Genomic DNA, 27,598 nt, shown 5'->3' with positions numbered 1-27,598 from the left:
ACAGACACACACACACAGACACACACACACTCAGACACACACACAGACACACACACAGACACACAGACACAGACACACACACAGACACACACACACACACACACACAGACACACACACACACACAGACACACACACACACAGACACACAGACACACACACACAGACACACACACACACAGACACACACAGACACACACACACACACAGACACACACACACACCTTGGGAACATGTATAGAGGAAGCTGCAAGGTAAGATGGGAAGAGTGAGTGTGTTCAAATGTAGGATATCGTGAAACATAGAACACTTCTAAAGCTTAACACCACCTGAGGAACTGCACAAGGGCCCTGGCCTGTGTAACTAGCATCCAGAGTAAGACACAGATCTTCTGCTCCACAGGCCAGTGTCTACCCTGAGCAAAGTTCTAAGTGGTTATTAATATTTTACAATAGTGGGTTTCACATAACCTATGTGGAACATAGCACCTCCTGTTATCCTTTCTTAATCTCCTTCCCCTTCCCCTGATTCCTTTTCTCTTCCCTCAAGATTCCCTCCTGGACATCCACATCATCTTTTACTGCTAGATCATACATATGGCAGAAAACATGTTATTTGTGTTTTTCCATCTGGCTATTTCCATTAACATCATGCTCTTCAGCTCTATCCATTGTGTTTTAGATGTATGGTTTTTTTCTTTATTGAAGACTCCATTGTATGTATATATGTCACATTTCTTTTACTGCTGGCAGGCACCTAGGACAATTACCTAACTTGGCTTCATTAGTCAGGGTTCTCTAATGTCTAGTGTCACAGAACTTATGGAATGAACCCCCCCCCTCAGTATTTGTTGCTTTTTTCCCCCTTCTTCTTGATGATAACTGTTCTGACTGGTGTGAGGTGGAATATCAGTGTGGTTTTGAATTGCATTAAGTGGCTAAAAATGTTGAACCTTCCCCCATATGTTTATTAGTCATTTGTACCTTTTAAGTTGTGATTCCTCAGTTCAGTTGCCCATTTATTGGCTGGACTATTATTATGTGTTCATTGAGCATTCATCTTTTTGGAGTTATTTGTATACTAACTCTCTGTTGGGTAAATAGGTGGCATAGACTTTCTACCATTATGTAGGCTGCACCTTTACCCTAGATTGCTTCTTTTTCTCTGCTGAATCTTTTTAGTTTCATGCAGTCCTGTTTGTCAATTCTTATTATAATTTCTTGATCCATTGAAATCCTTTTCAGAAAGCCTGCCTATTCTTACATTTTGAATTATTTTCTATCTGTTCTCTGGGTCTTTGGGAGTTTCAGGTCTACTATTTAGGTCTTTGATTAATTTTGGGTTGATTTTGGTTCAGGGTAAGAAATAGCGATTTAGTGGCACTGAACTTTTCTGAGGATCCTGTATTAAGGAAGTGTTTTTTCTCTCTAGCATTGGCATTTGTCAGTGTTGTCAAAGATAATGGCTAAGCTGCTTGTGTTTATTTCTCAGTCTTCTATTTCATTGTTTTATGTACCTTACAGATTTTAACAGCAAATTGTCTGGTTCTAGGTTTTTCTTTGTCTGGATACCTTTTTATTAATGTATTAATTTCATTCCTTGTTATTGTACTTGGGATTTTTGTATCCTTTTGATTCGATTTTGGTAGGTCTTTTGTATCTGAAAATTGTATAGCTTTTTCTAGATTTCTCAGTTTATTGGGGTATAAAATTTTAAATTAATTCCTAATTAACTCTCTAGATTTCAGTGGTATATTTTGTTACCTCTTCTTTGTTGTCTCGAAGTCTCTTGATTTTGGGTTTCTTTCTCTTTGTTTAGTAAATTTCTCAACTTCCATATGTTTATAGTGCTTTTTTAGTTTCTCTTGCTATTGGGTATAGTTTCATTCCATTATTATAAGAAAAAAAATCACAAGATATTCTTTCTTTTTTTGTACTTGTCAAAATTTGTTTTGCAACATAAAACATGATCTCTGTTGGAGAGAGCTGCACGAGCTGCTGAAAGGAATGCATATTCTGCAGTTTGAAATGTAACATTCTATTTGGTCTATAATATAACTAAACTGAAGTTTTCTCATTGATGTAAGGGGTATTTTTATGACAGTTATTGATGAACATAGATGTCTTGAGGTCATACACTATTATTATGTTGGAGCTTTCTTGTCCATCATTGTTTGTTTTATAAGACAGGGGGTGCTGATGCCTAGTGAACATATTCTATAGTTATTTCATCCTCTTGATATATTTGTTCTCTTTACCAATGTACAGATTTTGTTTGTTTGTTTGGTTTGGTCTTGGTTTCCTTGAGTTTTGTAGGTAGTTTCCTTGTTTTGTTGTGTTTAAATATCACTTCTTCTGTTTGCTTCTGGAGTCCATATGCCTGGAATATCATTTGCTACCCTTTTCCTTTCAGTCTGTGTATGCTTTGCCAGTGAGACGTGTTTCTTGCAGGCAGGAGGCAGTTGGGTCTTTATGTCTTACCTAATTAGCCAGTCCATGCCATTTAATGGGAGAGTTAAGACCATTTACATTGGAATTCTAATTGAAGGGTATCAGTTAATTATTATCATTTTTCCTAATGTGTGATTGTTTTTTTAATTCTTATTTGCTTATTTAGTGTTCTGGAGATACATTCTTCCCTATTCTTTTAGGGTTGTTTGTCTTCCTCTATTGTGTGAAAGATCCTCTTGGAATATCCTCCACAGTTCTGGTTTTGTGTCATGGATTCCTTTATATTTTGTTTCTCTTGGAGGGTCTTTATATTTCCTTTAATTCTGAAGGCTAACTGTGGTGGATATGATAGTCTAGACTTCTGGCATTGTCCTCCATAGTTGAAATAAATCATTCCATTCTTTCCTGGCTTTAGAGTTTCTGTTGAGAAATCTGAGGTATTCTAATAGATTTACATTTAGAATGAGTTGGCATTTCTCTCTGGGAACTTTCAATATTCCTTCTTTCTTCTGTACTCTTGGCTTTTTACCTATAATATATGGAGCTTCTCTTTTGGCCTTGTCTGTTTTGTTTATTAAATCCTTCTTGTTCCTGTATGTTTGCATCTTTCTCAAGATTGTGGAAATTTCTTGATATTCTTTCACTGAATAGGTTTTATGCCCTTAGTCTATACATCATCACCAACTTTTATATCAGGATTATATAAATTTGTTTCTTTAATTATGTCCCAAGAGTCTTGTATGTTCTGTTTATAATTTTTTACATTTTAAAATTGTTATTTTCTGAGTTTTACAATTTATAAATCTTGTATCCAGCCCCTGAAAGTCTCACTTTTAATTGGAAAATCTTTTGGTCAGGCTTTCCATTGGGTTTTTTAATTTAGCTTAATGGAATTTTCATATCCATGATTTCTGTTTAATTCTTTTAAAAAATCTCTTTTGAACTTCTGATTCATATTGTTTATTGCCTTCCTTAATTGGTCCAATTATTTTTTATGCATTTTCTTAGAACTCATTGGTATTTAAAAAGTCATTTTGTAAAATTCTTCATTCTAGTATTTAATCTTATTCATTATCTTTGCAGTCATTTGCTATAAAACTATGAGCTTTGGAGGAAGTTTTGCTGTCTTATTTTCATATATCTTTTATTTCTATGTTGAGATGAGTATATGTTGGAATGGATGGCTCTTACATAGGTTTTTTTTTTTAAATAGGGTTTCTCTGTGTAACAGCCATAGCTGTCCTAGAACTTACTCTGTAGACCAGGCTGTCCTTGAACTCACAGAGATCTACCTGCCTCTGCCCCCTAAGTGCTGAGATTAAAGACATGCATCATCATTCCCAGCCAAGCTATTATACTTTCATGTGAGAGTCTCTTTAAGGAAAAATGATCTGCTATTTGGCAGCAGATTATTGTGAGATGGGTTTTGTACTATAGCTTCTGTGTTACTTTTTTTTTTTAGTCTGTTTTGACATAGTACATATGCTGTCAAAGCCTATAGGTTGTGGGGTACTTCTAGTGTATAAGGCAGATGTATTGTAATCAGCAGAGTATATGAGGTTATATCCTCTGTCATTACTCCTCTAATCTTGTACAATTGAAGGGAGACTGAATGACATACACTGTAGTCCTACATAGATACATTATCCACACTTTGTTGTTGTTGTTGTTGTTTGTCTTTGATATTTTTATGTACTGCTTCCATGCCTACTTGGATCCTGGTCTTCAGATGGACATTTTTATGTCCTCTTTTTGTGGTATTAAAGTATTCACTGAAGTTAGACCAGGGTTGTGTTGTGTTTAGAGCAAGGTGGCCAGAGTCTTTAGCAGAGATGAGTGTGTAGCTCGGCAGCAGAGCATCTACTGCTATATGCCCATGAGGGAGGGGAAAGACAAATAACATCAAGTAGCAATGTACCAGGTAGAAAAGATGTAAAAACTCAACACCCACAACTCTCAACCTTGACATCAGCAACAGGATTGGTGGTGATAGAAATAATACAAACAGAAAAAAAAACTTGGAATGTGATAGGAAAGGTATAATTAGGAGAAAAGATGAAGAAAAGTGGGAATAAAAAGTCAGAGCACTCAAGAAGTGAAAGGGGAAAACAGGCAAGTCGTAGAACATGTGAGAGTGAATGAACTTGACTGCTAGAAGGAGAGGAAGGGGAAGAGCAGTTGATCCCTGTTCCAAATAATTGAAAATACAAAGAGAAATAGGGGAAAGGAAGATAAATGTATGTATATGACCAGGCCAGAAAAAACAAATGAGTCTCAATAAAAACATTGAAGTAAGTATCATCTCTGCTGGGGCGTTGATGTGGGCAGGGGTGGGTGGGAACTCACTGCTCAGCTAGTTTGTTCCTCTTCTTGTATCTTCTCTAGCTGTGTGTTCCTTGCAGAGAGCAGAGGCTGGGGTTAGTTGCTCTTCTTTTTCTAGGGTTACTCTATGGGAGTGGTTTGGGGCCAAGCAGGTGGGAATGTTTTGTTTTCCTGCTTCATAGTACAAAGTTACATGGAAGCAAATTCCCTTAGCCCCAGTTTACCCTGAGTAGATTATTTCAAAGTATTCCCAAGGCCAGGTTAATGTTGAGCTTCACTGGGGTCTGGGTTTCAGGCATCCCCATGAAGTCCCCTAAGGAGGTCAAGACAACAAATTGTACTGCATTGAGAGGGTACAGAGGACCTCCTCTGGATTTTCCAAAGTCTGTGTTTTCTCAAGGCCCAGGGTCTACATGCAATTCTGTGCATCTACTTAATTTTTTTTCTCTCTTTTTGCTGCCTACTGAGAGTCCCAGTCTTAAGGGAAAATAAACTCCATTTATTTATTTCCTATTGTTTATATTTTTCAATGAACTTACTTTAGTAGCGTTCTACCGGGACCACTCTGGGTTACAAGGTAGATGGCTGGGAAGTATGTAATAATTGCTGTGAGTTCTAGGGAAAAGGAAAACAGAGAAATGGTTTCTCCAGGCAGGGGCATGGTTAGCTGCAACCTTTTCAGTGTGGTTCTCCATTTAGTGCAGCAGCCTTCTGTGGTGAGACAGAGCATTGCTGAAGAGACAGCACACCTGGCAGTCCCTAAAACAACTAAATCCAGATGGCTGTTCTCCGTCTGTGTCTTCACCGTGTCCCTCCCTTTATTTCTCTGTGTTGCAAGGATCTGTGGACTCCATTTTTCTTTCTTGTCCTCATGAACATTCACGAGTGTGAAAGTGCACATGTGTGTGGAGGAAGCTGACAAGCTTAGGTATCATTCCCCAGGTGTTATCCTCCTGCATTTTGAGCCAGAGTCTATTACTGTCCTGGAGCTCGCTGAGTGTGATATACAGATTTGACAGATAGTCACAGTCATCCTGCCCATCTCTGCTTTCTCATACTAGGATTACAAGCACACACCTGTTTTTGTTGTGTGGATTTTGGTTATCAAATTCAGGCCCCCATGCTTACAAGGCAAGCCCTTCATTGGCTGAGCTATCTCTTCAGCCCACGATGTGTGCTTTTGCTTGCCCTCTGCTTTGATAGTCATAGACTCTGGATCTCTCCCAGTCTCTGCGTGTCTAGTATTGAACTCTACCGCATCCCTCAGCTACTCACCTCACTGAGAAGCTGTTTCCTGGCAGTGTTAACTTCAAACTACAGAGAAGCTTAAGGGTGCTGCTTGTTTCTAACCCGTCATTTTGGTGACATTTCTCCACTGACTAAATGTTTGATTACACAGCACTTTTGTTTGTTTTTATGCTTTAGAGTCATGCTATATGCAGTTTTATGTCTAATATCTCTTTCTCGGTGTTGTATTAATGACAATCTTTGTGCTGTGGCATGTAGTAGTTGGTTATTAAAGTCTATGCCTTCATCACATGTGTTGTGTGACTATATAGTATATTTCTCCATTCTGCCACTGGACACTGGGGCAGCTTCCAGTTTGGGCAAATACAAAGAATGGCACTGTGAACATTCTAGGGCATGTCTTTGGTGAGCATACCTGCATTTCTATGGGAGAAAGATCAAGGAGTGGGGTTGCTCGTTCATGGGTGTTTTTGTCCAGTAGACCAGTTCTCCAAAGCACTTACATGATTTATGTTTTCTCATGGTGTGTGAAAGACCAGGTTGCTCTGTGTTCTTGCTAACACTTTGTAAATGCTGTGGCTTAAAACATACATCCTTGATGCCAGCAGATCTGAGCATCTTTTCAAATGGCACAGGCCATTGATTATATTAGTGAAGTGTCTGTTCAAGGCTTTTGACTGGTTTTCTGTTAATTATTTATGGGGTGGGAGGCGAAAACATTTTAATATTTTTCTCCTTTCCTGGAGCATCCAGGATTAGATATTCAGGTGCTCAGGGCACCCACTTTCATAACTGGCTTGCTCCAGATGCTGAGTCTTAGAGTAACCGAAAGGTCATGGGAGGGTTAGTGGCCCTGATGCTTTGGGGAGGGGTAGCACCATTTGACAGCTTTGATGCGATATCAGGTATGTGAGGAGGTAGAGGAAGGGTGTGACAAGGACTTAGTTAGCATCTGGCAGATGAAGCAGGTGTTAGGCTAAGATGTGTACCCAGTCCTTCATTTAGGGCAAGCCTTACATAAGGTAGCTTTCCCTGTGTTATCTTGGTCCTCAGACCAGCTCCACCAGGAGGGAATTAACACCACTTATACAAACAAGGAAACTGCAATGAGACAAAGAGAAGCCTTGTGACGACCACACAGGTGGCAGGTGGGAGAGTTGTAATTGGACCCATCCCATGTGCTTGAGAATAACCCTCCTCATGCCTTCTCTGTTGCGTACCCATGGCTTCTGTTCCTTAAGACAAACAGAGGATCTTGATTCTTACTAAGGAAAGTGAGGTACCATGGATCCTTCAAGCTGTTAGAGCAGCCTGCCCTGTATTCATTGGAGGCTTTCTTTGAACCCTGGTGAGTGTAGGAGAGTCAGAGGCCCAGTCCCAGGACTTTGCCTGCATCTCTCTCATGGGTAATGCCCGAAGTTCTCCTGGAGGGAGTGTCAGCTCTCCCCACTGAGGTTCTTGGGTGCTCTCCGAAGCCTCTGTCACTGGGATGGACCAGGTGGTGGCTACCTAAGCCTGTGTAGGACTCACTTGCTTCCTCCGCTCCCTCACAGCGTTATGTCATGCCCAGACCAGCAGAGGGCTCCATGAGGAGTTATAGAAGATGCCCCGCGTCTCCGCGCCTTTGGTGCTGCTTCCTGCGTGGCTCGTGATGGTCGCCTGTAGCCCACACTCCCTGAGGATCGGTAAGTACTAAGTACTGTCTGGTTCTGGGTGACAGTCTCATTGTCGTCCTATGTGTACACAGAGGAAATACCTTCATACTTCACAGGCTTTGTGGGACGCTTCCCTGGCCTCCCTGAGTGTGGTTGTGACAGATGTGGAAGCAGAGGTGGACACAGCTGTGGATGTGGTGAGGGGGCAACAGGCTGGTGGCTCCCATTGCTTCTTCCTGCCAGGCTCCGTTAGTGTCTAGAATAAAATGCTGCTTATGCCCTGGCAGCTGTTAGTGATGAAGGAGGGTGAAAATGGCCATGGGTATTCCAAATCCAGGACTGGAGATAAGCAGTTGCCCTTTTTCTTCTGATCAGTCCAAGAAGAATCTAGAAAAAGGTGTTAAGATCATCTTTGGCAATTTGGATGAAGTCCGTGTCTGCTTGGTGATTCCTGCCCAGCCTGCTTGGAAGGGCCTTGAGTTGCTATCTGTTAGCTGTGGTCTAGCTCTGTGAGGAATCACAGGGCCATTTGAGCCTCTTTATCCTTGTTGCTGTGGGCATGCCCCTTTAGGTGTGGACAAGCGGGGTTGTCACTTACACCGTTGGCACCTCTACTCTTGGCAGGCGGGTCCTGGGAAACCTGATGCTCCTCTGTAACCAGCAAGTAAGCTTAGTCCACTGGAAGCGAAGGCACTGTAGATCTCAGGACCTAGAGGCATAGCCGTGGTGGTAGGGATGGGGGCACCATCTAGTCTAGCAAGAAGCAGTGCCTGCCTCCATCAGATAGATGGTCCAGTGCAGGGGACCTGTGGAGTCAGGCCAGGTGGGAGGGGGTCAGAGGTTAGGGATGTCTACATAAGTGTGTGGTACATGGGTCAGTGTGGAATGAGGTATCCAAAAAGTCTTGTGGCCTGAAGAAGACAGACCCTCCTGAGAGTAAGACCTCCAGTTTTAGGTTAGATGATCCTTCTCCAGGCCACGTTATGCAGCCAGATAACACTGAGTCCTTCACCCCAGACGGGTGGAGGCGGGTGGAGTGGAGTGGCTGCTTTGCTCACGACAGGATCTTTTATTTTCTTTGGAGACAGCGTCTCACTGTATAACCCTGTCTAGCCTGGAACTCAATAAGTAGACCAGGCTGGCCTTGAGTTCACAGAGATCTGCCTGGCTCTGCATCTTGAGTGCTAGAGTTAAAGGCGTGCAGCACCATGCCTGGCAGGACCTGGATGTGCATGCAAAACTGAAAGACTGTAGGCGATATACAATAAAGATGACTTGATGCTGGGCAGCAGAGCCTTTCCCTTTACAACAAGGACCGGCCTTACTAGCACCAGAGTGCCCTCTACAGCCAAGATGTCTAGGTCTGGGCAAAAGGCAGACTGATAGCTCAGACCACAGCTGGTCAGGCGTCACCTGTCAGAGGCTGAGCCGTGGGCATATTTCTCTGTGTGAATGTAGCGGCTGCTGATTGAAGTCTGAAATATGGACAGGTGATCTAATTCACCCTGTGCTCAACTCCTTGCTCTGCTTGCTTTAAAAAAAGGCATTAAAAAACAAGACCTTCCCTCCCCCTCCCTTACTCATTTCTATAGAAACTACAAAACCTAATTTAATTCTGCTCAGTGACGATGCAAAAAACGGTTCATATCCTCAAGATGCTTAATTTATTAGATTCCCACACTTATCTAGCATTTACTGCAAGGTTCCCATCACCAAATGAGCAGATAAAGCTGTAGCCCATCAGTTTCCATTTGTCACTAATGGGAAGCAGAAAGGAACTAAGCCAGAGTTACAGCACCCCCCCCATCCCACACACACACCTTGCCTCTCTGGGCATTGGTTCTCTGGGAGTGCAGGAAGCAGACATGGGAGTCCATGGATCTCTGTCTTGGTTGCTAGGTTAGCAAGAGAGCATTGAGGGGTCCCCATAGGTTCTTCACCCACACTGAACAATGCTTGTCTGACTCTCATGCTCCCGGTTTTGATTCCTATTTTTCTTCTTCTCAGTGATCTCTAGCCACAGATCCCACCATCCTTCAAGGTCAAAGTGGGTTTGATCTCTGAGAGAGGCCAGGAAATATGGCTAAGCTGAGGGAGACAGAGAGTGGGGGGGCAGAGGGGGGAGGGGAGAGAGAGAGAGAGAGAGAAAGAGAGAGAGAGAGAGAGAGAGAGAGAGAGAGAGCAAAAGAGCAACACCAGGACCCGTTTTCTTGTCTCCTTGGTTATCTTGGAGTTAGAAGCCTTGTAAAAGTCCCTGATGGTTTCTGGTGGCAAGGTGCTAATTACACTGCCTCTGGAGGGGGAGTAGATGGAGTAGGGCAGGCCTGGAAGGAGAAGTAGGTCATGAAAATATGGGTAGTTGTGCTTCACATTGGGCAGCCTGGTGCATGCATGGGTTGGGGCAATGCCGAGGTTACCAGGTCTCTGACAGGCTCACAGAAAGGGGAGGGGCTCCTGTTTCCCTTACCTTCTCAGGGGTCACTGCTTTCACATGTGAGCTTCTCCAGGTCTTTCCCCAGAGCCCTCCCATTCCCTATGTCTTCAGAATAGATAGCTGTCAGAGCAGGACTGTATGTAGGGACAGGGAATAAATTGTTCAGTCAGCTCCATCCTCAGCCCCACTTGTCGCTGGTGACAATATGGATGTTTGTAAAGAGGCGGCAGAACCCATTACCCTGCCATGTGATGGCTGTTTTTCATTCAAGTGAGGCACAGGGTGGGAGATACAGCCAAATTGTCTATTACGGTGTCTGCTGTTTACTCCCCTGAATGAAGTTTTGGGTAAGAGAAAGGGGTTTTATTTATGGCTGCAAGGCTATCCGCATAAATTTCCCAAACTCTCACATGTGTGTCAGACCCCTTCAGTCATCTATCTCCTGGAAATGTGTTTGATTTTGCTTCTGTCCCTTTGGGTCCTCTGAGTGACAACTGGGGAGCCACAAGTAAATAAGTGCCCCCAAACCACCCCTATCCCTGTAGCTTCCCCTGACTTAAAGGAACTATGGCTGCTGGATCTTGCTGTAACAGATGACGAGGACCCATTATCCATCCTGCTCATTTTTGCAGATGAAGTGGTGTGGCCAAGGTCACATGGTTATATGTGATTGGCCTGAGAGCCTAGTGGCTGGCTTTGACTCCTTCTCCCCCCCACCCCCATTTTTTTTCTAGTCACTGGACAGAATAGTCAACTTCAGTACTATGTGACATTTTCTCTTTGTTTTCCCTGACGTTAGTCAATGTCCTTGTCTCTGCTATACTGGATACTTATTACTAAGTCCTTGTTAACCAATTAACACTAGCCCCACCATGGCTATTCTTAGCATGCTGCATTGTAGACATACTGAGCTACCCACTACTGTCCAAGTGTGAGGAAAGGCTTACCCATGCTCCACCTCTGCTCTTACTCTGTGGGAGCATTCTTCCCATCCTGGTGGCTTGGAAAGCTCCTCCTGCTGCCTCCTCCTTTAGTTTTTTCCCCCTCCATCTTTTCCTTCTCCGTTTGCTTCTCCTTCTCTCCATCCTTCTCCTTCTCCTCCTTCTTCTCCCTCCTCCATCACCTTTGGCTGAAATAGCTCTTCATCTGCAAATTTTTTCCTTGGGGACCATGGCATCTCCTGTAAACATAGCAGTGCCCAACCAATATATTGTGTTGTTTCTGGTTAAAAATGTTGAAAGATGGGTAATTATGGCTCGTATAGGCTCTTGCTTTGAACTGACATTTTTTACCAAAGGCTAGCTGACAAATGAGGAAACCGGTAGAGACTTCAGAGGTTCAGTCCTAGTGCTGATGGGAGTCTCGCTCAGCGTGGGCAGCACCAGATGCAGCATTGCAGGTTAAGGTGGCAGTTGAATCTCTTTTGTTTAAGCTTCCCTACTCAGTGAAGCAGCAGGAGCTCAGATGTATTTGATACTCAGCCCCAGCACTTTACAACAACAATTTTTTTTTTTTACTTAGTTGATTTCCTCCAATGAGCTCCAATCTCTTGCAGAGAATGTCTGACTTAGAACATTCAAATGCTATAAAGATGAAGCTAATAGGAGAATTGGGGGAGACAAGTGGGAAGGACAAATCCTTTGGGTTCTGATATCATCAGCTGTGTATTAAGTCTATTGGATGTACTGAGACTCAAATATACCATTGATATTTTAGCCTTGTAGAGGATTCACCATGGGGGGTTTTGAGTAGTGGGCTCCCCTCATAATGCTACCACATGATTTGATTTATGAAATTTTGATCACTGTGCAATGTTTCATCTTCATTCCAAATTGAATCAGCTAGATAGACAATCGGTCTTTCCCAATAGTGACAAATAGAAATTGATGACCTTCTCCTTCATGCATCACCTTGAGGAGGAATACAGGAATGTTTCTAGGACACGATCTCTTCTTTGGTGAACATCTTGGGGGCGTCTGTGTCTGTCTTAGTTATGCTTTTTCTCCCAGGGTCTAGCACAGTGCCTGGCCTACAAGACTAGGCTTGCCCACCACCTGCTAAATGAATTACCAATGGCAAATTTTGAATTATGAGCCACTTTTCTGTTTTCCAATGCTCCTCCTCCCAGAATGAGTCAATGCTCAAGTATGGCATCCATTTTATTGGTAGCCTATAAGACATGTAATTGAGAAAATGTTTGAATATGAAATGTCCCTAGAGTGTTTTTGAATCTTTGGTCTCCAGCTGTTTCGGAAGATCATGAAAACTTTAGGAAGTGGAACCTCGCTGGAGAATGGGGGAGGACCATTGACTGAGAACCTGGAGGTTTTTGTAGCTAGGCCCCACTTCCTGTCCACTCTTGTGTCCTGACTGTGGGTGCAGTGTGACTCATTGCTTCATGATCTTGCTGCTATGATGGACCGAATCCACTTCAACTGGGAGTTGAAAGAAACCCTTTGCTCCTTAAGTTGCTTTCGGTCATTTATGTGGTTAGTTAAGGCAAAAAGTTAATACAGAAAATGAGTATTTTGCCTCCAAAGTATACATTCAGATGGCTGGCTCCCTGTACTCCACTCTGGACCTACACATATTGGGGTGGATATGGGAGACTGGCAGGAGTTGAATAACCATCTAGACCAGCATGGCCTGTATGTTCAAAGATGACACAACTCCCAAATTATTGGGGACATCAGTGCCATAGTATTCTAATGTCCTGACTGGGTTTCTATGAGACAGGCATAAGGTAACACATACTGTGAGGAAGAACCCAAGGCTTTCAGGGTTTGTGGCTTGCCCTGGATTCTATGGAGGATGTGAACTGAGTGGAATCTGAGGGTGTCATGGTCTGGGACGACTTGTTGGCAGCACATTCTCTGTGGCCAAGAGCGGAAGCCAGGATGCTGATGTCTGGACCTCACAAAGGAGTAGGCAAACCATGGCAGCAAGTCTATGGAGGGGTTGGGTGTTGGCAAAGGTCACATTGCAAGGGCATCAGAGGTGAGACAGTGGGGCCCTGATTCTGTAACTGTGAATTCTAGATGATGGAGTTGGGTTCCATATCACTTTGGTGTATGTCTGTCTATGTTTATTTGCACTAGAATGGCCTGGGTTCCCTGGGGCTCTCATTTTTTTTTGTTTTTGTTCCTTGGTGATAATATCCACACCTCACTTAGATGTAGCAAAGTCCAGGCCTGCCTGGTGAGGCGACCAGAGAACTTAATAGTCACCACTGGGCTGAGCAGGGAGTGACATGGTACTGAAAGAATCTTGTCAGAATTTAAAAAATCTCCAGCTCCATGGATGTGGAGCAAGTCATTTGCACATTGTGTTTGTGGGGAAGGGGCTGGGGTTGTGGAAACTATGAAGAGAGATTTTAGTTTGCACATTTTGAAAAAGTGTCTATCTGGCAGATGGAATGGACATTTTCAACACCAGGTGACCATAGAGAGGCTTGACAGGGATTTCAGCATCAAACTGAGGATTGGACCTGTTACCCCTGGACCCCTAGCCATCTGGGGCACAACGGTTTAGTTAGCCTTTGGTCTCGTACTCATTAGTTAGCCTTTGGTTTCATACTCACATGGGAAGATATCTCTGTTTCATTAATAACCATTAACAAGAGCTTAAATTGAGACAGCCACCTGCCTAATTAAAGCCCTGACCCTATTTGGCTCCAGTTGCTTGAAAAGATATGATAGTCAGCAGTTCTTTCTGTTTGGTGATATGGTCCAGCCTCTCTGGGCGTGTCCAGTGTGGCTGGTGGGAGAAGAGGTTGCTGTTTCTCTGCTGAGTGCTTGTGTGTGAGTCTGAGTGGGTGGGATGAACTCATATGCATCAGCAGAACCCGAACCTCCCACTCAGCCTAGCGGCTCAGCTGCAGGCAAGACTGTGGTCACACTTAGCTCTCATTAGTCTGGATAAGCGAGCATACATTCCCTGCAGGGCTTATGGGAGCTGCTGGGTGGCACAGGCCATCAGGATGCTGCAGACAGGCTAACAGGCTACCCAGTAGCCCCTTCTGTAGGTGTGTGTTTCCTCCTGCTTGGTGACTGGTCAGCATCCAGTGGACTGAGCCCATGGCACCCATTTAGCCCACCCTGATAGTGAGAATTGTGGTGAGAACCCAGGCTAAGCCACATTTAATTTTGCACTGGCATTCACAGTTCTCTAGTCTGCAGATAGCACTCCTGTGCTGGCCTTGGAAGGTGTCCTGGACAAGTCCAGTGTGCAGCTGTGTTTGGGAATGTCTGCCAGCATGATCTCTTCAGATAAGAGGCACTTTGCTCTGAACAGCTATCTCAGGACAGCAGACATTGGTCACAGCCTATTATGTTCTGTTCCTCCCATGTTTTGGGTAGTAAAACCGTATCAGGGCTGGCCAGTCCTCTGGGGCCGTCAACATAAGGGTCCCTTATGTGTTTCCCTTTTCTCAGTCCCTTCCACCTGGATTTACTCAGGTGCCTTATGTGGTAGTTCCACTGTGGTTGGTGCCTAGAAACAAAGGGAAAATGGAGTCAGCTATGATATGGGTAACTCTAAGACTGTCTGCTAAAACTATCTGGCAATGTAGAGGTTAGCTCAGTGCATGGGCTCCGGAACCAGACTACCTAGTTATGACTCAGCCCTTTGCTTTCAGAGTTGTCTGATCTTGGACAAGAATGTAACTTCTTCCTCTGCAACATCGAATCCTAGACCCAGTTTCATGTGTTTCTGGCAAGTTTCTACTCAACAAGATCTTAGTACAGCGTCATGGATTTGCAAGTGCTAAGAAAGTGACTTCTCCCATTATTAACACCTCTGGGCCCATCTTAACCTTTCCGTGCCTGGAGCACCCTGTTGCATTCCTCTGTCTTGTCTCATTCCCACTTCCCATGCGGGAGGCGAGAACCTGGCCTGGTTTGGGGAGCTCTGGATTCTGGAATTCCCAGGGTGCCTTGTGTATGCGTTCATCTGCACACACAGCATTACACTGTCTTTCTTGGTGCTTGCCCACCTGCTTTTACAACCATTTCCCAAAACCTTATTTGAATTCCACCCACACCAGGAGCCTAGGAGCATCCTGTGGAGATGTTCTCTGTCTTTTGTGCCCTCAAGTGTCGTTCATACCAGGTGGCAAATCTTTCTTTGACTCCTGTCCCTCTTTAGCTATACATGCCCTTTGAATTTTCCCTCTCCCTTTCAGAAGTACTGTGGAAGAACTGCTTATCCAAGCCCTTTCTATGTTCTCTCCCCTCTTTTCCTTTGGAAAGTACTTATAATCAAACTCAGTTATCAGGCTTGGTGACAAGCACCCTTACTCTCTGAGCCATCCCAGGGACTCCTTCTTCATCTCTCTCTTTTTTCATCTCCAAATAAGGCTCTGTTGTTAGAGCTTTGACCTTGGGTGTCTTCTGTAACAACCCCACTGCCATGATGGTCTTATGTACTCATATGTAGATAATCATCTAGTCTGACCTCCAGCCCTGAGCCCATTCTGTAACTTAGTTATGCAGCTATATACTTGTCATCTTCACACGGTTGACAATACAGACTCAAAAGAGACTTGTCTGCAGTTGAAATCTTAATTGTCCCTATTGCTTCTCCGCTTACTAATGGCAATGCAAAGGATGAAGAGATGGCTCCGTGGGTAAGAGTGCTTGCTGTGTAAGCCCGGGGACTTGTTGAGTTCAAATCTTCAAAACCCAGGTAAATAGCTTGACATGGTTTCATGTACCCATAACCACAGCCTCATAGGACAGGTGGATCCTAGGAGATTGCGTAGCAAAAAAGCTGAGTTTCTGGTTCAGTGAGGGACCCTGTCTCAGGGCACAGTGATAAGGGAAGACTCTCAATGTCCTCTGCCCTCTACAAAATGTGCATGGATGCACGCGACTGAATGCTCAAATATTTATGCCACACATGGAGAAATATGCACACAGACCTCACTCCCTCACTCTGTTGTATCTATTCAAACCTTGAAGCCATCCTTTATCCCATCAGCCTGTGACCACAGCTCCTTGCCATCAAATCGTATTAGTTCAGTTTCCCAGGTTCAGCCATTACACCTTAACAGCTTCCTGCCAGCTCAGGCGCTCTCCTTCCCTGGTCTGAGCCACACTGTCTCTTCCCTGCACTGCTGCAGAACCTTCTCCCTTGTTTCCTGACTATGTCACCCATTGATTTAAAAAAAAAAATGGCAGCAGAAGCAACAGTTTTAAAATAGAAGTTGGGTCGCGTTGGGTCTCTGCCCTTGTCCTCCACTGGCTTCTCATCAGAGTGAAAAACAAGTCCTCACGATGCCCCCCTTCCTTTCGGGTCTTGCCAACTTCTGTTTATTTACTTTTCATTCTGGCAGCCTGCCTGCTGTCTCACACCAGCCCAGCCCCACAAGGATCTTTCTTTCCCCAAACATGCCCGGCGTGTTTCCACCTTGCATCTTTGTACAAGCTCTTCTCTGCCATCAGCACTCTGGATAGCAGCCTTGCTCATTCGTGTGGGGGACAATCACACCCTGAGCATTTCCTATGCCCTTCCCTGCCCCCAACATTTTATATTCTTCTTTGCTTAACTTTTTCTAGAGTACATCTTGCATCTGGTTCTGTTTTCTTTCCTTCTTCTCTGGATCCTCCTATGAAGAAAGCTTCTTTGTTTTATTCTCTGATGCTTCTCCAGCACTTAAGACAATTAATATCTAGTGTATAGTAGGTGCTCACAAAGCATCTTCTCAATGAATGAATGAATGAACGGTGCACACATGAGCGAGACTTCAAAGGAGCTTCAGCGCTGAGAGCCTTTGGAAGGCACAGACACGAGGCCCCACTTGTGTGGTAGCAGCACTTAACAAGGACTCCTCCATCACCTGGAACAGTACACTGGCAGCACTGGCTGACTCGATGTCCCTATTTTCCAAGCCCCATAATCGTACCTGAGGTCTTGGGGCCTCTCTTGATCCTGCTCTGAACCAACAGGTAAGTGACTTGGCATCAGCATGAGCCTTTGCTGAGAACTGTACTTTGTCCCTGGACTGCAAGCACCAGGCTCTTGGTTTATAAGCCACCCCCACCTGTGCGGTCCCCGGAGTCCCCACATCCCTACTGTGGCTGAGTTCCAGAGCTTGCCATGGTATTCTTCCTCCTCAGGACTGCAGCCAAGCCCTTACTTATCTCAGTCTTCCAAGAACCCACAGGCCTGAACCCAGACCTGGTGCCCAGCTGAGACTACGTGACTGTCTTCCAGCCTTCTGCTGACAAGGCTGCTGTTGGCCAGGAGCCCACACTAGTCATGGCTGCCTGCCCGTGCTTATAGTCACAAAATCTAGATGGTAGCCGGGACCCTGGTATAACCCACTCAGGCCTTGATTAGTGATGACCATTGGCTTTTCTTCCTCCATCTCTCTGAGTCCTAGTCCTTGGGGCCATTCAGGGCAGGCCCAGTACTCCTCCTGGCGATGGCACTTGTGAGAGCTGAAGTGATGTCATTGTCCCTAGCATCTTCCACCTCTCAGATTTATCACCAGTGCCTTTCACATCATTGCTTGGACTCCATTCATCACCCTGGGCATCCTCCACCCAAAAGGTACTGTTTTCTCTTTCTTCCTTTCAAATCAGGATGTGATTTCCCAAACCAGAGTACCCTTCTTACCTTCTTCTAATCTACCAGTGTCTTTTCCTGTGTCCAGCTTATTCCCACTCAGTGCTAGCTGCTTATTCTTTGGGTTAAGAAAGCCAAGTCAGCTTTACCTGTAAACTGTGAAGCTCATCCCCTGGCCCCTGCCCAGTGTCGTCCCCCCCCCCCCTGCTCACAGTTCACAGACAGAGGCTGCTCTTCAACAGCAGGTTGCCTCTGGGTCCTAAGCCACCACTGTTAAAGTTCAGGTGTTGTAAGGGTGGTGTTCCTTACAGGAAGTCTATGGCTACCTCCAAGCTATGAATTTCCGTGTCTAGGACATGGTCTTTTGAGGACACAGCGACACAGAAAAGAGGAGGGAGTGCCACTTTGCTAGCAATGCTCATAAATTTCTCTCAGGGGCAGGGATCTAAGGACATGAGACTTTGAGCTTTCGGCTCAGACGAAATAACAGGGATTTTCTTAGAGATGACAGAAAAGGGACATACACAGCCCCAGGGGCCTCCATAAGAAGCTGCCTGTAGGGGCTGCTCCCACGAGACACTAGCCATCAACTCCTGTTGCTCTAGTCTAGCAGCGGGTGTGCCCAGATCTCTGGGTCAGCCACCCCCAAATCTAAGGCCAACAGCTGGAGAAAGGGAAGCCCAGAGGTAAGAAGTTCCCCTGTACTTCTTCACTTTGTGGAGTGGTTGGAAGCGAAAAGGCAAGGGCAGGTGAATGCTAATTGGAGCTGATCAGGAAACTTAAGAGTTCTAAAGGAATTGAGGTTAAGTGGCAATCAGTGCCATTGGTGGAGATGAAGTAGGGTATTGAAATGATCTCTATGTTGCCACCTTCAGAGCATTCCTTTTATTTAATCAACCTTTCTCTTGGCTGTCACAGAGATGACCTTCCAGAAAACGAGGAGGCAGCTGTGAGAGGCCTGAGCAGAGGAGGCAAGGCCCACCTGTTCCCTGAGACTCAGTGTTCCTGCTTGCCTCCTGCTAGGTTCTGAATTAGCATCTGTCTTGGCATGAAGCCACAAGGGTGGTCCTGTGGGACTGCATGGAGTTCACATTCAAGTTACATGTCCCAGACATCACGGAACAAGTGTGGCCTTGGATTTTTGACTTCATCTTCCCGAATCTCATTCATATGTACATTGAGAGAAAAGACTCCAACTTTTCTCACACTCAATTTCCCATCCTTAAGCTAGGAATAATAGTGCTTATCACTAATTAATAAATTGGTATTAGCTCAGAGGAGCATTGTAATGTACCATGAGCAGCATATGGCATATCGTAATATTTAGTAAATATTAGTTCTGGCTCTTATGCTTCTTTCAAGGGATGGCTTTTAACTCAATGATTCTAGCAAGCAACTTCATGGCCCCTATAGGGTAGTGAAATGGTGTGGCCTTGACTGACACAGGGACCTGGAATTAAATTATAGTTTTGCATGTGACCTTGTGCAAATTGAATTATTTGGTCTCTGTTGACTCCTATAAAAAGGGTATAATAAACTCACCTTGCATTATTATTGTGCTTTACATGAGAGATAACGTATGAAAAACAGCTAGTAGAATGCTTGACAGTCGGTAGGAAGTCAATAAATAATAGCTGTTATCAGTAGTGCTTGCATTATTGCTATTACTATAGTTTTTCTATTGCTGCCATAACAAATTACCACGAATTTAGCAGCTTAAACAAGACAAATTTATTATCTCAGTCTGGAGTTCAGAAGTCTTACTGAGCTGAAGATAAGATGTTCCTTCCTGGGGGCTCTCGGAAGCATCTGTTTCCTGCCCGTTTGGGTCGCTGGTAGAATTCACTTCCAAGATGCCCCATTTTCTCCCTGGCTGTCAGCTAAGAGCCCTTTCCTGCTCACAGTATGCTGAGTGCTCGGCGTTCTCCCCCCATGTCCAAAGCCGGCGTTGGTGAGGTGAGTGGTTCTCACTTCCATTTCCACAGCTGCAGCTGGAAATGTTGTCCAGGGCTACACCGAACCAGGAGTGTGATCCCAAGTCATAGCTCCACCTCAGGCTCATCAAATTCAACCTCAATGGAATATGAAGCCCCATTTTCTGTGGAAAGAAACTGTCTTAGGAAGCCAGGGCATGGGTGTTTGCAAGGCCACTATTCTGCCTACTTCAGTTGCTATTGTTAGCCGCTGAGGTAGAAGACTGGCTCAGAGAAAATCTTGTGGACCGTGTCTGGTGCAGGAAACTCTTGGAAACTGTGTCTAGCTCAAACTTTAGCCTGATTTGTGGACTTCCAGTGCCATTGTTCATTTTGCTTGAGGACCAGATGTCCCAGCCCACTGGAGCCAAACTCTTTCCCCATGATGGAAGTCACCACATAAGTTGGTCACATTACAGAAACTGAGCCTGTGCCAGCAGTGGAGAGAGAGCGAGCCAGGAAGGTGCTGTGTAACAGGAAGTGCTTTATCACAGTGATTTAATAATCTCACCGATTCTCACATGTCAGGGCACCAGCGGAGTAGTCTACAAGCTGAATGTTATCTGAGGCTGTCACGTGGGCTTTGCCAGGCTCGGCTTAAAGTGATGTGTTTATTTCCTGCCACTGGGCCCGGAGAAATAATATCCCCCAGAGTCCTAGCAGACTCTTATTTTGCCTGTCATCCTTCAAGGGGGGCAGGGCCACTCATGTTTTAAGGAGCAACTTCTGGGAGGGAGACATTAGGAAGCCTGCTATCTGTGCCGGATCCAGCCTGTCCGTCTATCCTCTGTCCCTCAATCCCCTGAAACTTTGTGGACATGACTGTATTCTGTTTGTAAGCTTTCTGGGAGATTAGGGAAACAGGGTATTTTGTTGGGTCATGTTCTAATTGTTAAAAGGGAAGGCTCTCAGACACACAGGACTGAAGGGTCATGAAAAACGAGCTAAGTGCTTAGGGTGTGATGGCTGCAGTGGTCCGGGGGCAGTGTGCATGCTGGCATTGGAAGTTTCTTGTCCTTCCTAGACCATTGCCACTCAGAGTGGATCAATTGATGAGCTGTGGGCATGGCTTGGAAAGACTGTATTCAGGAGATGGAATGAGTCGTGCTTACTGAATACCTACTGTGCACATCACTTACTATAAATTCCTTGACTCAGTGATTACAGCCTCTGCAGGTAGATTTGATTTGGTATTTGGGTAAAGAAACTCTCATATGGGGACACTAATGGCACTCACATAGAGGTAGAACTTGGAAGATTAGAACCAGGTTTCTTGAGCTACAGCCCTGTGTTCTGTTCCTTATACTAAACTTCTCTCTGGTGTGCTCCTACTTGGAGCCCTGAAGCTACTGGCTCTGCCTCATGGACCAGGAGCTGAGGTGAAGACAGACATGACCTTACCTTGGCCCAGACCAGTGTGAAACTTAAGGGCAGAAATACATTGTAGCTCCTACCCTAACCCTACAAATTTCCTTTGAGAGGGACATAGGGAGATGAAGGAAAAGAGGAAGGGAGGGAGGGAGGGAGGGAGGGAGGGAGGGAGGGAGGGAGGGAGGAAGAGCTGGGAAATTAACTCAGTACTGAACTATAGGAGCAGCACCAGAGGCACCTTAGGCTAAAAATAAGAGCTGAGACTGCTGTGCTAGAAGGGGCCAAGTCTGCATGCTGGCTTTATTTATAGTCGCTTATTTATTAGATTCCAAATGATGTTTAAGCAGGAATCATATGGCAGTGATCTTTGATTACTTATGTGGCTAATGGCTGAAAATATATTATTATTGCTGTTTATTTAGCACTGCTGAATGTACTGGGTACTTCTCTTTCAATGAAGCCACCAAGGACAGGGCCAGGAGAATGGAGCAAGCAGTAGCTTGGTGGATGGTGCAGGAGTCCAAGCCATGGAGATGCTGTTACAAAACTCCAGTCCTTGGTGATCAAGGGTTAGGGTTGAGAGAATGCCCTAAAAAGTCCATTCAGGTTTAAGGCTAGACTTTCAGCTTGTAGAATCAGAACCATCTGGCTATGTATTAATAACAATATTCATGGGATATTTATTTTGTGTCAGGTATGATGTTCAGTGTGTTCAAGATGATTTAACCCCAATCCTTCTTCCATCCTTTCCAGAGGGCAAAGCTGAGGATCAGAGAACTTGAGTAAGTTATTCAAGGATACACAGCTGGTAGGAGCTTGAAATCAGCCTTCCTCTATGCCTGTTGCCTCTGCTTCAGTCTAATTTTTTGAGTAAGCAGCCTAAGAACGGAGTGGATAGAGGACTTGTTCTAGAACATGGTATGAGCATGAAGAATGGAGTCACTTTCTACTGTACCACCCTACAGTGTTTACATATCACTTGGGCACAGCTGTCAGCAATCCTAGGGCATGACCCATTGCAGAGACATCTGATGTAAGTCCGGGATGATCACTGGGGTGGGATCACGGATATCAGGCTTAGATGATGGTAGAGATTCCTCAGCCAGCTGGAGCTTGTTTTCTAGGTCCGTGGAGCAAGTAGAAGAGGATTGGAGGTGGGATAGCCTGGGCACTGCCAGGTTTAGGACATGCAGGTGCAAAGTGTCATGCCGGCTCTCCTCCCAGAGAAAGCATGTCATGCTGGATTTCCAGGCCAACTCCCAACACTGCCCTGGGCTCTCCCTCACTGATGCTCTCCTTTCCTTCTACCTCAGGCCCCTCTGGAATGAAGGTGTTAAGGGACGGAGGGACGGAGCACCTGTTCTGTGTTTTATGGATTGCTTTGGGGCAGGAGATATGGTTGCTATGGCTGTCTCTGGGGAAGAGGAATATTAGCCTCTATGGCCTGCTTTGGGGGTGGAGATGGAACACAGAAGGGCCAGAGAAGGTGGAGTATCCTCCATCTGAACTTCTGAGTATTCAGCCTGTGTAGGCGCCATGCTTGGGTACCAGATTATGAATCATGACAGCAGTTCCTAAGCATTGCTAAGTAATTCAGTGGGCTCAGTCATGCTGGGCTACTGTGGTGTTTGCTCCACTGGCATCCACACACCCACTGGGGGAAGGGACAAGACTGAAAGGAGTCATTGCATAGTGGGCAATAGATTCGCAGAGCGTGTGAATCATTGGGGGGGGGACTGTTAACTGTGTGTCTGGCACACCTGAAGGAGAAAGACAAAACCTGCCAGGGGACACAGGGAGGATTCCAGGGCTCCTTTCCTCTCTGCTACACTGATGTCTAAGTGCTTGGCCTCTTAGCTATGTCCAACTGCATGCTGTGAGGCCTTTGACATTTAGAAGGAGGCTTCTATGCGCTTGGCCCAGCCCCACAGGCCCCCTGCCCGCTGGGCTTGCATGTGAGCAGGGCCACCCTGTGGTGGGGTGGCTTGGCCTCAGGCCTCTATATGCTTTCAATACTGTCCCTCAGAGCCTTCATCTGAGGCCCAGCCAGTGGCTGCCTAGGGCTTGGCTAGATGAAAGGGGACTTGAAAAGTTCCTTAGATAGTAGAATAAACCACTAAAAGGAAGCCAGGGAGAGGAAGAGGAGAGTGTGTGTGGAGGAAGGAGCCAGGGAGAGAGCTGTGTCAGTAGTAGAGCTTAGGTTACAGGTGGGAGCACAGAAGGAAGGAAGTCCCCGATGTGAATTGGAGGGGCATTTGAAGTGCGCAGCCCCCTCCAGGCCCCAGCACTTTCTGCCTGTGGTCTGCCGATCCCTGTTGGGTCTGAGATTTCCCCTCTTCAGTGCACTTTTCCTGCCTCCCTGCCATCTCCTGCCTGTGATGCTGTGTTCTCTCCTCTCTCTCATTTGCTTTTGCCCCTCTCTGTGTATTTACTGCCCACCTGGGTTTGAGTGGTCCCCAATGAAACGCCATGTAGCTGTTGGCTTGTTCACTGGGTTTTATAGACACATTCAGAGAGCTCAGAGGCCAAGGCTTGGTTTGGGAGAAGAAGGGTAATGAGGACAGAGAGCAGTGGCGGCCCACTTAGACTGGATTTTAATAAAATTTCCAGTTAACCTAAATCATCCTAGTCATTGGCAGCCCATAGCCTCTGAGCTTGGGGGTCAGCTCAAGGCTGCCTCCTCAGGCTGGTTATAGGCAGACCTGGGGATGGAGGATTCTGGGTAGAGAGGAGAGGAGCCTTAGGTCCTCCTTGCTGGTGAGGACAGGACTACCAGAGCAGTGCTGGAGGTGAAGGCTCTCAGAGGGGAGGCCGAATGCCTGCTCTTTCAGCAGCTGTTAATTAGTTGCAGATGATGGGATAATTCATAAAAATTAGCAATGATTTCCTTCATTGTGTTAATATCACCGGGCAATAAAACTGCTGTTAAGGATGGCTTTTCTCTGCATCAAGGAGCAGGGTGTCAAGGAAGAAACAGCCCTCCTTTGGGCTAGAGGGAGGGAAAAAGGGAAACAGAGCTGGTGAGGGCAAGAGAAGGGTGTCACTTCCTAGCTTTGGCTGGAACCATCTGAAAGAAGTCAAATTGAAATGCAAATTGTGGTGTCTCAGAGCCCTGGCTCAGGAGAAATGGTGTCACCTTGGTAGCCCTGGGCTGGGCTGAGGACTGGTGGGTGGTAGGGAGGGTTTTCCTTGTTCCTCAGACATGAGACCCTGGCAGCTTGGGCTTCCCCCAGGGAGCAGGGAGCAGAGAGAGAGAGCCCATAGGAGAATCCCTGGAGAGCTGGCACACTGGCTTATTCAGTATGTGGCCCTGTCTGTCCTTGACCCTTCCATCTGCAGCTCTTGATGCCTTTCTCATCTCTCACCAGGCTCTGCCCTCACTGGCCTAATGCGAGTTTCTCAATATGCCAAGAGCCTTTCTGATTTAGGGTGTTACCTATGCTGTTCTGTCTGTCTACTCTGCACCATTGTTTGCAACCTCCTTAAAAAAAATCTTACCAAAGCCAGGTGTGATGGCCCACGCTTTTAATCCCACACCTTTAATTTCTGTGAGTTTTAGACCAGCCAGGGCTACATAGAACATCCCTGTCTCAAATAAGTAAATATGCTAAAAATCCTTCCTGAGGCCCACACCCCCGCAGGGATGTACAGAGTACTCTGCACCAACCCCTGCCTTCTATTCCCTCTGCTTAGAGCTCTCTAATCATGTCACGTTTTCATATTTCCATCTTCATACCCAGATGTTTTCGTCCCAAGTGTCTGCCTGGTAGATCCTTGCAAATTCTCCACCGATTTCTTTAATGTCAAGCTCCGTGTGAGGTGTTCCTGGACAAAGTTCACGGCCTCTCATGGCTCACAGCCTCTGCTTTATCAACTTTGTGCATTCCTTTCTGGTGGCAACTTTGCTTTGGTATCTGAACCCAGTGTGTTCATTGAAGAGCATTGACTAAGGCAGAGTAGAAGCTCCCTAAGTTGCTGAATGAACAAATAAAATAAAGCTCAAATATGATATTAGAAAATGTATGTATGGACTTTAACTTTTTTCATGAGTTATCATTATTTGGGTATATACATCATATGGGCAGACTCCACTGGAGTCACTTTTTTCTCTCTCCTTCTACCTTAACATGTGTTCCACAGCAAACACCTTCACCAACTGAGCCATCTTGTCCAGCCCCTGTCCCCTTTAGTACCATTTACTAGCCTATGACAGAGATAATGTTGACTTAGGGGAGGGATAATAGAAAGACAAGAAGCAAACAGATCTGGCTGGAGTTGAGTTGATTGGTCTTGGGAGTGAGACTAGGTATGAAGGATGAAGAGGAATTTAAGAATGACCAGCCAGCTAGCCACAGGTATTGTTTATTGAGATGCAAAGAGGGGGCTGAGGGTCAAGCTTGCAGTTAAGGCAGAGAGATAAGAATTCCATTTGTGGAGGGCTGAATTTGAGTTGCTTGAAAGATATCCAAGGGGAGACACCAGGGAGTCAAAGGTATTAGACCTCAGTGAAGCAGTCTCAAGTAGAGACAGGAATGGGGGAGTGTTTGATTTGCAAATAGCATTCAGAACCATGGGACTAGGCAGCCTCCAAGGGGGAAGATAGGTGGAAATTAGAGCAGAGGACCCAGCACCAGGCATCCTGAAACAAGAAAGTGATCAAAGGTTCTAGGGCCATTATTCGGAACAGGCATAGTCTAGTGAATACAGAGTTAAGTTCAGGGCCAAATTACATACTATACACAATGAGACAAGACATCTTAAGCAGCAGAAAAAAGCAGAAAGCTGTGAATTTTGTGTCTGAGCACTAAAGTATCAACTAGACCAGATAGCCATGAGAGAGTAGGGGTGGTCCGAAGAGACAAGCTGTCAGTGTGGCCTCTCCCCACATCCCAGGTAAAGCAGACATTAGCCCTGGAGTGTCCATCTGTGAAGTTAGGCTCTATCCCTTGTGCAGAGCTGGAAGCTCCTCAAAAAATAAGACAGGAACATGGACTTGTAAATTAGCACAGAACTTTTCCAGTCCATTAACATTTTCTGGCAAGCCTCCTTTGTTTCCCCCTTGGGAAGAAATCAAAGCGAAGCAAACGCAACACACATTTGATTTAATGATGGTTGATTGGTCCTCTTGCTCACTCATACTCAGTACCATGGTGGCTAAATCACTGTCAGTTACAGTTAAGAAAAAAAAATAAGAAAGTACAGCATTTGATCACTGATCTCTAAAAGCTGGAGGAGACGTTATTAGTGCATATGAAAAGTTGCATGACCATGAGGACATTATAATAATTATAGTAGGTGAAAATGGACTTAAGGACTCAATGGATGATGCTGATAGTATAAGGGCAGCAACTCTCTGTCTCTGCATCAACATGGTCAGGGGAAGCTCTTCTATGCCTGCCTGGTTCAGTGGTTTGTGTCAGAGGAGTGGCTAGAGTTCCACTAAAGGGGGAATGGCATCAGGTGGAATGGAGCTTACTCAGACTGTACTTTCCTGGCAGATGATATTTAGATCTGCTGCCATCTGTCGGTGAGTTTGGGAAGGAGCCCAAAGCATGGCCATAACGAACCAATGGTGCCAAGAAGAACCAGATTCTTTTCTTCTTAGTTTCTCTTTCTTCCTCTGCTCCTTACTCATCTCCCTTTATAATTCTCAGTGGAGGTTTGGATCCAAGTTCTACTCCTGTGTATCAGTGGAAGGATCTGGGCTATGTTAATTCACTTTTGGGTGAGAGTCATTGCATCTGCTTTGGAAGACTTTTGGGAGACCAGTGGAGACAATCTATATGAAGCACATGAAGCTTCATATTCAGCAAATGTATGTTAGCTTCTTTAAAAATTCTATTTTCATGATACTCCTATTAGAGCCAATTCAATTCTTGTACCGATCCTGCAATTTTAGTTTTGTGTCTCTTCTCATATTCTTCCCTTTGCATGGAATCTGTAATTCTGTTCTCTCAGGACCAGACTCTATTGCTATGTAAGCTGGGAAAGCTCCGAGGAACTCAGCTCTTACACAAGTTCGACATTGCTTTAACTGTGCCTTAGATCGCCTGTCTCACTGTCTGCCTTGTTTTATCATTATTTAAGCATTTGTGACAGCTTCCTTACAAGCCTGAGCACTTGACCAAGCTCATGACCTTGTCTCTCCCCTCCCCCAGCCCCAGGCTGGGGCACTTCATCTGAGAGGATCTGCAGTGCCGTCCTTATACTCACACGCTAGTCCATCCCTCTCCATCACATGTACTATTGGATAGAAGCAGTGATGTGGAGGAGCCAAACAGTCCAGCACTACTGCTGTCGGCTTTGGGAGGCATTTTGATATCATTGCTTCAGAGTTACCTTGCCCATGGTATCTTAACTGGCACACTTAAGTAGTAAGACTTTGTAGTTTGTGAAAGGAAGGGGGTGATCCAAAGTCTGCTGATGACTGGGAACATCTAGTTTGGGGTTTTCAGCTGTCTGGAGATAACTCATAAAGCGAATCACCCACCTCTGAATGGCAGAACTGACTGTTTTGTTATCATTTCCTCTCCCAGCTGTCTATGGATGAAACCCTTTGTAAGGATTCATCAAGGACG

At 45.3% G+C, this 27,598-nt stretch overlaps 1 protein-coding gene across 3 annotated transcripts in view; it reads left to right on the top strand.

Annotated features, from left to right (window-relative positions):
* Grik4 (glutamate ionotropic receptor kainate type subunit 4) overlaps positions 1–27,598 on the top strand; it is a 419,871-nt gene that overhangs the window by 124,465 nt on the left and 267,808 nt on the right. For all 3 annotated transcript variants that reach the window (XM_051197191.1, XM_051197190.1, XM_051197188.1), the window contains exon 2: positions 7,572–7,703. In XM_051197191.1, coding sequence (XP_051053148.1) covers positions 7,622–7,703 — 82 coding nt within the window. In that variant the 5' untranslated portion in view covers positions 7,572–7,621. The remainder of the gene's footprint in view (positions 1–7,571; positions 7,704–27,598) is intronic.

Source organism: Phodopus roborovskii, unplaced genomic scaffold, assembly GCF_943737965.1.
Source record: "Phodopus roborovskii unplaced genomic scaffold, PHOROB, whole genome shotgun sequence".
NCBI lineage: Eukaryota > Metazoa > Chordata > Mammalia > Rodentia > Cricetidae > Phodopus > Phodopus roborovskii.
The sequence above is the reverse complement of the archived record's forward strand: the minus strand, read 5'-3'. Positions and strand labels throughout refer to the sequence as shown.